The sequence below is a fragment of the Paralichthys olivaceus genome, chromosome 19 (genome assembly GCF_024713975.1).
Source record: "Paralichthys olivaceus isolate ysfri-2021 chromosome 19, ASM2471397v2, whole genome shotgun sequence".
NCBI lineage: Eukaryota > Metazoa > Chordata > Actinopteri > Pleuronectiformes > Paralichthyidae > Paralichthys > Paralichthys olivaceus.
This window is the reverse complement of record NC_091111.1, coordinates 20,415,872-20,425,803: the sequence shown is the minus strand read 5'-3', so window position 1 is coordinate 20,425,803 and position 9,932 is coordinate 20,415,872. Positions and strand designations below refer to the sequence as shown.

General features: G+C 47.2%; 2 protein-coding genes across 5 annotated transcripts; both read right to left on the bottom strand.

Moving 5' to 3' along the window:
- Positions 1-502: 502 nt before the first annotated feature.
- Positions 503-3,384, bottom strand: gpr132b (G protein-coupled receptor 132b). Its single transcript, XM_069514960.1, has 2 exons — positions 2,480-3,384; positions 503-1,677 (listed from the first exon to the last, which is right to left on the bottom strand). Exon 2 carries the CDS (start codon positions 1,670-1,672, stop codon positions 590-592), a length of 1,083 nt encoding a protein of 360 aa, XP_069371061.1. The 5' UTR covers positions 1,673-1,677; positions 2,480-3,384; the 3' UTR covers positions 503-589.
- Positions 3,385-3,522: 138 nt separating this feature from the next.
- vipas39 (VPS33B interacting protein, apical-basolateral polarity regulator, spe-39 homolog) lies at positions 3,523-9,546 on the bottom strand. 4 transcript variants are annotated; one of them, XM_069514950.1, is made up of 19 exons: positions 9,140-9,546; positions 8,816-8,908; positions 7,306-7,411; positions 7,076-7,213; positions 6,447-6,497; positions 6,282-6,346; positions 6,132-6,188; positions 5,864-5,956; positions 5,747-5,780; positions 5,560-5,662; positions 5,408-5,435; positions 5,243-5,316; positions 4,982-5,057; positions 4,777-4,911; positions 4,534-4,647; positions 4,252-4,428; positions 4,087-4,176; positions 3,885-3,989; positions 3,523-3,812 (listed from the first exon to the last, which is right to left on the bottom strand). In XM_069514950.1, exons 2-19 carry the CDS (start codon positions 8,906-8,908, stop codon positions 3,792-3,794), a joined length of 1,560 nt encoding a protein of 519 aa, XP_069371051.1. In that variant the 5' UTR covers positions 9,140-9,546; the 3' UTR covers positions 3,523-3,791. The 4 variants fall into 4 exon arrangements, with proteins under 4 accessions (XP_069371051.1, XP_069371053.1, XP_069371052.1 ...); XM_069514952.1 differs by having other exon boundaries at positions 4,606-4,647; XM_069514951.1 differs by having other exon boundaries at positions 6,459-6,497.
- Positions 9,547-9,932: the final 386 nt, after the last annotated feature.

Here is a 9,932-nt window from a genome sequence, read left to right as displayed (position 1 = left end):
GCATGTTACCATGGTGATTTACCGGATAACAAGGGAACGAGCTTCGTAAGACTGAAAACTCTGAATCAAACCTGAAGTTAAGTGATAACCACACATCCTGCTTCATGGTTCAGGCCAGGATCTCACCTGTGCAGATGTGAGCGGAGATCAGGTCAGTTTTTTGTGTGTGTTCTCAATCTGACAGGAAGTGATGTCATTGTTTATTTATAAAATGATGGTTTTGTTCATGAAAAAAAATTTATTTAGATTTTAAAGTTTAAAGTTTTAGTTGTAAAACTAACATTTGATTTATTCTGTTTAGAGACACCGCAGAAATAAAGGTGTGATGTCACTGGCTCCTCCGCTCAGGTTAGTTCCCGCCTACTTCTGGCTGATGTTACAGATGACGGTTCACAGCGGAGAAAACACACACTCAACTTCCTGTTCACTCACACAACATTGGATTCGTTGTTTGTCACATGGTGACGATGATTCTTTTGAATAATTTGACTCGGAACAAACGTCATCACTAAAGTAATAATTTATTGAGAAAACTGTACAAGATTAGATTCACAACCAGCAGAGTCCAGCAGGGACGAAGAGGGTTCTGTTAGGAACCCGGGGGTCGTCCTCCTTGTTGCTCCTTGATTGCTGCATTCAGCTCTGACGAGTTCTTGTTGGACTGGATCTGGATCTGGCTGCTGTCAGATCCTGGTCCCAGACGAGCTTGGTCACAGAACTGCACGAGGCCTCGTCTCAGCTCTTTGCGGATGTTGTCGCTGGACAAGACGTAGAGGATGGGGTTGATGGCGCTGTTGACGGTGGAAAGGCCGAGGGAGATGGTGTAAGGGGTGTACATGGTCTCCTCGAACAGACAGGTGGCGTCTTCCAGCTGAGTGAAGTGGAACATGACAGCCCTGACCAGCAGAATCAGGTGGTATGGGGCGAAGCAGACCAGGAACAGGATGACCACCGCCAAGGCCAACCAGCGGACATGCCTTTTCTGCTCATGCCTCAGCCCCGTGCTGCGCTGCACGTTGACCAGGATCCCGCGGTTTGTCGCCATCAGCAGCAACAGTGGGATCAGGAAGCCGACAATGAAGCGTGCATAGTTGAAGCACATCACCGTCGGACTGCTCTGACTGGGCTCAAAGCAGCGCTGGTCTCCCTCAGCAGCGTCGCCCTCACTCATGGTGAAGACAGGAAGGTGTCCGACTGCGACCAGTAGGACGATGGCGAGGCCAATAAGCACGGCGAGGCGCTGCCTCCGCAGACCTCGGGACTCCACACTGTAGACCACGGCCACGTAGCGGTCACAGGAGATGCAGCAGAGCAGGAAGATGCTGATGTACATGTTGTTGAAGAAGATGTAGCCCGTTAGCTTACACACGGCTGAACTCCACGGCCACACGTGACCTCGGCTCACATAGTGCGCCCACAGAGGCAGCGTGAGCAGGTAGGTAAGGTCACACAGCGACAGGCTCCACAGGTAAACACCCAACACGTTCTTCCTGCACACCTGCAGCCAGGTGAGATAGAGGGTCAGCAGGTTCGCAGGCAGTCCGACCACCAACACCACGCTGTACAGCAGCACCAGTGGCAGACGGCCATCGTCGTATGGCAGCTCACACGCGGCCACCGAACTCTCATTGTTCATCGGAGAAACTGTGTCGGTCACTGGAAGCTCGTGCATGATGTCTGCAGAGAAACAGAGTTTGGTTTATATAAAGTTAAATGACGACTCGTCTTCAGATGAAGATCATGAGACGTGATCGAAAGCTGCAACCGGTCAGAAACAAAAGTGATTTTAACCATCGAGAAACAAGTTGAACAAGTGAACGCCTCACGTATCCTGTCTCTCTCTTATTTATTAATTAATTAATATTAATTATTTTCAGACCTAACTCCCATCATGCCCTCTGGTTTTCCCGTTGAGACACACAAACGCACTTGACTGTGAAGAATCTGTTGAGCTCTGATTGGCTGATTATTTCTGTGACCTCAATTTTAGTCCTGATCAATAATTTAACCTCATAAATCTCTGACTGAGCAGCGTCCAATCACATGCAGCCGATGTAGGAGGTGGGCGGAGCAGAGCGTTAATAATTAATGGTTGACCTCGTTATATCTGACAAATAAAAACACTGGATATGGAAGAAACATCGTTGCTATGGGAATGGGTTGTTATGATGTGGAGTTGTAGAAAATATTCTTTTAAAGTAACGAGACGTCAAGTTCAAGTTAAAACACAAAACTCACAATTATATATAATCACAATAATAGCTAAACCCCATCTCAATAAGCAATAGGTTATCTATAACCAGTAGTATATTTATAATCATGGCTGTTGCTATACATCAGAATTCTGTTTATTGATCAGATTTGTTGTACATGTTTTTTAAAATAATGAATATATATATAAACACTTCAGATTATATATAATATATAGAAGCACAGTTAAAGCAGTGATATTTATTATTATTACTAAAAGTAAACTCACCTTTTTCGTGTGCATCCTCCCTCGTGTCTTGAGGTGTGTCTGCTCAGCACCGACTGAGCGTGTTGCATCCTGGGACATAAAAATCATCTCTTTTGTCCGACTCACGTGACGTCCCGCAGAGCAGCGCGCTCCCGACAGATCACGTGACACCACGAGGTCATTATTAATTCAAATTCATTAAAAATTAACAACAATAACAGAATAGAAAGAGAAAATGTGCAGACAGTTCTGTAAACGGTTCATTAACGAGTCACATCCAAAAAAACACTTCAAATAAACCGAAGACACTTTAACTAATTAAACAATTACATTGATTGATAAAAAGTGGGAGGGGTCAGTGCAGGGATCTGTCTGGAGTGGGGGAAGGTTCTGGGTGTTTTTCAGAATGAAGGAGGAAGTGTGTTGTGGTTCTCCAGCAGTCCTCTGCCTGTGGCTGACGGAGGCCAGGGATTCACTGACATCTTCCTTCAGACTGTGACCATACCACCGCGGTCCGAGCCGGTTCCACGCAGCTCGTCTGCTGCTGAGGAGTTGAACGTTTAGAGCACGACAAACAACCGTTCCTCCTGCAGCCGGAGTTCTAGGATCTCACCGGGCTGACACCATTGTACTGCTCAGTACTGAGGCAGATGTTTAAAGCTGCACGTGATAACGAGGACACTCCAGACTGGTGGTTGTATGAAGAGCTTTTGTTTTTTAACATCTTCATCAAAACCTGAAGCCTGAAACCAGTGTCAGAGAGGCCGCTTGAAACCTGGACCTCATGAAGTGGACCCCTGTGGACCCCTGTGGATCCCTGTGGACCCCAGTGGATCCCTGTGGATCCCTGTGGACCCCTGTGGATCCCTGTGGACCCCGGTGGATCCCTGTGGACCCCTGTGGACCCCTGTGGACCCCGGTGGATCCCTGTGGATCCCTGTGGATCCCTGTGGACCCCTGTGGATCCCTGTGGACCCCTGTGGAGCTTCATGCTCTCTCCTCTTCTCTCTTTTCACTCCTCTCTCTCTCCTCTTTTCCATGAACATTAGAAACATTAAAATCCATTTTACAATTTTAAATAACTTTATTGTTCATGTAAAAAAAAGTTTTCTCGGAGGAATGTGGTTGTCATGGTGATGGACAGTCTTAATCCAGGGCCACACCCTTCGGAGGCTGCATTTCAAGACATTTTGAATCGACCGAAGAACTCCAATGACCGTAGCTCTGTTGCTAGGCGATAGCTTTAAGGGCGGGACACGCTGTTGACGCAATAAGACCAGACCAACGTTGGGGGAGGCGGCCGCTGAACCGAGACTGTTGAAGATTCCGTGGATCAGTTCTTCCAGCGGATTTGCTGAAAGAGAAGAAGAAACAATGAGGTCACATGACGAAGATGATAAAGATGACCCCCTCTCCTCTTCCTCACCGGGTTGTCCAGCAGCTCGTTGATCTTCCTCTCCTCTGCTGAACCTTTCTCCACCTTCCCTCGGTATCCTAGCAACAGCTGTCGGTCCTTCAGATCCCGGTACGTCTGATTGGCCCACAGACCGGACAGCCATCATGACATCACATCATTAACATAGAATCATCCAATTACAGAACATTATTCAAGTAAAACTGTGTCTCACATTGATGACGATGTCGTGACATTTCAGTTTCTGCGCAAGACAGGTCCTCGTGTCGGCGTCATCGACCAGGCCGACGTACTCCTGCAACACCTGTCAATCACACCGCACAACTGTAAACCAGACACTCCCACTTCAGCTGGTTCCACTTTGGACCCGCCCCCTCACCTGTGCGGGGGCAGAGTTTTTCTGCAGGATGTCGACGACTCGATGGAAGCTGAGAGGAGATTTCTTCTTGGTGAATCCGAGCCAATTCCTGCAGGTGAACAGAGCGTCTACGTCCGACCACGCCTTCAGCTTCGCCCTCGCTGCCAACGCCGTCACAAAGTACTGCTTCTCTGAAATCTGAGGTCGATAAGCTACACTGAGAGACTGATACGTTCTACACGAATAACACGTATTACACGAATAACACGTATTACACGAATAACACGTATTACACGTTCTCACGTTTGATACGTTCGATACGTTCTCACATTCGATACGTTCTCGCGTTCGATGTGTAAAGACGGCCGCTCTCACCCTGAAAGTGTGACGGATGTTCAGTGGACTGCTGTATGTTCCCTGAAAAACAAAAAAAACTTCAATTATTCCATGTTTACTGTGTTGATCATTACACATTTAAAAGACATATCTGTGCTTATCGTTACACACGTTTCTATATATCTTAAGGTACAGTGTATAAGCAGAGACCTCAGGCTCGTTGTAGTGGTAGAAGCAGCAGTAGTACAGAGTCGTGATCAGCGGCATGTTGAGGATTGAAGCTCTTCGAGGAAACTTCTGGAAGATTTCCATCTTCCCTCCACGCTCTGCCTGTCCGTCTGCTGCCTGGAGATAACACGGTTGTTGAACATGTGATGAACAAACGGAAATGTCAGGACATGAATCAGGTTTAAACCTCGATGATGATCTGTCGCTCCAACAGAGTGAAGTGATCCTGGACGTGACCCGAGTCCTCTGGAGAAAACGCCAGACTGGAAACAACAAGCAAACATTGTTTGGTCCTAACGAACACAAGTGGATGTAGAGCGGGCGGTCACAGGAAACACGTTCAGGACAGATCAGTTAGTAACAGGTGTGCACGGAGCCCAACACACTCTCTGGCATCACATCAGGATCTGACTGTAGTTCAGTCAACTGGCCTGCAGGTGTCACTCACCTAAGGCATCTCTTCAGGAAGTCCCGCCTCTTGTTCTCATCTGTGATGCTTAGGTGTTCTTTGTACTGCAGCAACTGTTTCCATGGAAACAGAAGGGAAGTGACATCAGTATCCTGTCAGACAAGACGATGAAGTGCAGGTGTGAGAGACGTGCGTCCTACATACCACCATGTCCTCCATCCTGCCCAGAGTCCTGCCGACCAAGGACACGATATCAATGTTAGTCTCAGTGTCCAGGTGTGAACAGACAGACACAAGTGCAAACTGGTGCGAACTGGTGTGAACTGGTGTGAACTGGTGTAAACTGGTGCGAGCACCTGAGAAGCTCCAGCAGCAGCTTCTGATCTCTGGTTTCACTCAGGTAGTGGATGAAATGTCTCAGAGCCGTTTGTCTGGACTCCAGCTCCCGAAACAAAACCTCTGAACACGAGAACACAAAGAGTCAGAAGACTGACTGATGATCAGGACCAGTCCAGACCCAGAGCTCACCAACCGCAGACTCACCTTTGCTCAGAGTCCTCTTCAAATAAATCAGAATCTGTAAAACAAAATGGTCATTTGTCTGAAAGAAGTTGTTGATGAAGTTTACTATTGTATGAATGTATTTATTAATAAAGTTACAGCAGTGATAACGTTTCCATCGTGAGCGCTGACGGCGAAGTCCAACAGAAACAGTTTGTCCTGAAGAGACCGAAACTTCTCCAGAGACACAGTCTGTAAACACAACGCAGTCAAAATACCCTGAAGTTACACAAAACTTCATATACTGTATACTACACTTTATATTTAATACTGTACTGTGTTTATAAACTGCTACACTTTATATTTTACTATACTGTACAGGTGAACAGACAAGCAGGCGGACGGACGGACAGACAGGTGCTCTCACCTTTCCTTGCTGCATTCTGTGAACCGTCTCCTCAGGTGACCAATCACTGACATAGTCCTGACATCAACACAATGACATCATCATTAATGAGGACATACATCTTGTAATCATGTCATCAGTGTGTAATCAGATTACCGGTGTCTGTGTTACCTTGTACTCAGATTTAGGTTTTCGGAGCTCTGGAGCGTAGAGCCTGACAGACGAGTCGCTGAGCGCTAAAACACAAACAATACATCAGCATCCATCTTTTCCTCATTAATCCACTCATCACTTCTTTTATCCATTTATTCTTCTCTCTCGCTCTCACTCACTCACTGTTTGACTCACAGTCAGTGAAGGGCTGAAAGTTTCCTCCCTTAGTTTTTCCTGCAGAGGATCAGAACAAACCATCATCAGTCTGAAGCACGGAGCAGGATTAGTGGTTATCAGGTTAAATTAAAAGTTTTCCGTCCTACGAAGCTCGTTCCCTTGTTATCAGAGTAAATCACCATGGTAACTTCTGCTGAACAGCTGATCTGCTCTAGGTTAAGATGGAGATAAGAGATCAAACAGCATAAAAGCTCCGCCCACTGATCAATCACTTCCCTTGAACCATGACATCATGTTCTTGAAGGATCGCGGTGCTGGTGTGGATCGTTGGACGATTGTTAAGATTTGAAAATCAGTCTACTTCCTTCTTAACAGTATATTTGTGTTTTCTTTCCTCCAGCTGAGCTTGAAGCCACTGAAACTGTCCCACACAGAGACGATACATGTAACTGATGGAGACACAGACGAGATTATTTTCAGATCCACTCGTTAACGACAGTTTACTATAAAAACAATCCAGATGTGTCACCAGCGTCATGTGACGCGTCTGTTAGGCTCAGGTCAGCTGGATCCCTGAAAGGTTTCCTGGATATGTTGAACTCACTTCGTAGAACAGACCCTGATCCCCTGATCACCTTTGAACAGAGAACTCAGTGAGTATCCTGAGTGACTCTTGCTGATCGTCTGTGTGTCAGTGTTGATTTTTGGGAAGGCTGGCTCTCTATCTGTCCTCTGATTGGACGCTGCCGTCTCTCTGACCGACCAGGAGATACCTGAGGAACCACAGGAGAATGACGTTCACGCTGCAGCCAATCACAGCACAGCTTTCTGCACAGGTGCCATAATAACAGTAATGATGTCATACTCCCGACAGGCTCCCCGCTCCAGCTGACTTTCTCAACATCGTCTTCGTCCTCGTCTTCGTCCGCCAGTCCTCGGATGCTGTTCACCGCCCGCTTCGACTCTTTCAACTAACGGACACAAACATCGACACCTGAACGTCACACAGTGCACACTTACCCCCCTGGACATTTCCTGTCCCGGTCGAGTCCTGTTCCAGAATTAACGACAATTAGATGGAACATGTGACGCAAAACTTTTTACACAGTCAACACAACAGATTCTGAAACCTGTCATACACGACACGAAGGTGTGTAAGAGTCAGGTCTGTTCTGGATCAGGTCTGTTGTTGTGGATCAGGTCTGTTGTTGTGGATCAGGTCTGTTGTTGTGGATCAGGTCTGTTGTTGTGGATCAGGTCTGTGGATCAGGTCTGTTGTTGTGGATCAGTTGTGGATCAGGTCTGTTGTTGTGGATCAGTTGTGGATCAGGTCTGTTGTTGTGGATCAGTTGTGGATCAGGTCTGTTGTAGAACAGGTCTGTTGTTGTGGATCAGGTCTGTTGTAGAACAGGTCTGTTGTTGTGGATCAGGTCTGTTGTTGTGGATCAGTTGTGGATCAGGTCTGTTGTTGTGGATCAGTTGTGGATCAGGTCTGTTGTTGTGGATCAGTTGTGGATCAGGTCTGTTGTAGAACAGGTCTGTTGTTGTGGATCAGGTCTGTTGTAGAACAGGTCTGTTGTTGTGGATCAGGTCTGTTGTTGTGGATCAGTTGTGGATCAGGTCTGTTGTTGTGGATCAGTTGTGGATCAGGTCTGTTGTAGAACAGGTCTGTTGTTGTGGATCAGGTCTGTTGTAGAACAGGTCTGTTGTTGTGGATCAGGTCTGTTGTTGTGGATCAGTTGTGGATCAGGTCTGTTGTTGTGGATCAGTTGTGGATCAGGTCTGTTGTTGTGGATCAGTTGTGGATCAGGTCTGTTGTAGAACAGGTCTGTTGTTGTGGATCAGGTCTGTTGTAGAACAGGTCTGTTGTTGTGGATCAGTTGTGGATCAGGTCTGTTGTTGTGGATCAGTTGTGGATCAGGTCTGTTGTAGAACAGGTCTGTTGTTGTGGATCAGGTCTGTTGTAGAACAGGTCTGTTATTGTGGATCAGGTCTGTTGTTGTGGATCAGTTGTGGATCAGGTCTGTTGTTGTGGATCAGGTCTGTTGTTGTGGATCAGGTCTGTTGTTGTGGATCAGGTCTGTTGTTGTGGATCAGGTCTGTTGTTGTGGATCAGTTGTGGATCAGGTCTGTTGTTGTGGATCAGGTCTGTTGTTGTGTTGTTGTGGATCAGGTCTGTTGTTGTGTTGTTGTGGATCAGGTCTGTTGTTGTGGATCAGGTCTGTTGTTGTGGATCAGTTGTGGATCAGGTCTGTTGTTGTGGATCAGTTGTGGATCAGGTCTGTGGATCAGGTCTGTTGTTGTGGATCAGGTCTGTTGTTGTGGATCAGGTCTGTTGTTGTGGATCAGGTCTGTTGTTGTGGATCAGGTCTTACTCTGCTGAATTCGTCGTCTTCGTCATCGAAGGTGAAAGCTTTGAACTTGGAGCTGTTCCAGTAGTCTTCTTCATCAGGTTTACTCTTCATCATCTGCACAACAACAAACTGTATTTGAACTGTCAAAGTAAAAGTTGGACTCTCTCTCTCTCTCTCTCTCTCTGTGTGTTAGCAACAGGAGGCTAGTTAGCATGCTAGCAGATTTAACGCTAGTTTCATTCTGACGAGCAGCAGGAACCGTGACGTCAGTAATGGGTCTTACACCTGGTGTGACTCGGATCGATCAGCTCTGATCATCGAACACAACGAATCAGCTGTTTTTACCTTCGGCTGCGGAGGATCCTCTTCTTCTTCTTCTGTGACGCAGACTGGACGTCTTCCGCTCGCGCGGTGGCTCCTGGGAGTTGTAGTAGAGTGAGAACATGTTTTCGGATTCTGCAGGAACACAGCATCCGGAGTGTGAGCTTTTACTTTGAAAGTCTTCACAGGAAGTGGTCACAGTGGTGAACTAACTCAAATGTCCAGGTTCCTGTTGGAGCTTCAGTTCTCACAGCTGCTCAGCCAATCAGAGGTCAGAACGTTTACCATGGTAACCATAGTGCTGCCCCCCCCCAGGTTCTGGACCGAGGGTGGAGGTGGCAGGACGTGGTCCTGTGACATGTCCCCCTCTTCTTCCTGTGTTGTTGTGTTTAGAGACAATCTGACATGTGACAACACCCCCCAGCAGAGCACTCCACCTCCGTACGTCTGCAGCCGGACGAGCGAGGAGACGAGGAGACGAGGAGCAGCTCAGGATGCAGTGTCGAGGAGATCCTGGGGGGGAGGAGGACGCCACCAAGGAGGGCTGGACCAGATTCTTCTACAAGGCCATGAAACAGAGGTTAAGATATTGAGCTCATCTGATTGGCTGAAGGGATCTTCACTGTGTCAGCATGGTGGGCCGACATGACTCCTCCTGACCTCTGAACTTTACCTAACGCTCAGAGACTTAAAGGAACAATCCAACATTTGATACGTTTCCCCTGAGTACAGGAGGCTGTTAGCTTAGCACAAAGACTGGAATCAGAGGGAAACTGTTAGCTTCCTCTCCTCTTTTTCTAAAAACCTCTGTTTTGGA

What these genes read in the sequence shown, in the direction of transcription:
- gpr132b (XM_069514960.1), bottom strand. Translation starts at nt 1,672, where the DNA reads ATGCACGAGCTTCCAGTGACCGACACAGTTTCTCCGATGAACAATGAG.
- vipas39 (XM_069514950.1), bottom strand. Translation starts at nt 8,908, where the DNA reads ATGATGAAGAGTAAACCTGATGAAGAAGACTACTGGAACAGCTCCAAG. An exon ending in ACAGAATGCAGCAAGGAAAG is followed by an intron (nt 5,957 to 6,131) that starts GTGAGAGCACCT and finishes TTGTGTTTACAG; the next exon opens with ACTGTGTCTCTGGAGAAGTT. An exon ending in ACCACTACAACGAGCCTGAG is followed by an intron (nt 4,648 to 4,776) that starts GTCTCTGCTTAT and finishes TTTGTTTTTCAG; the next exon opens with GGAACATACAGCAGTCCACT.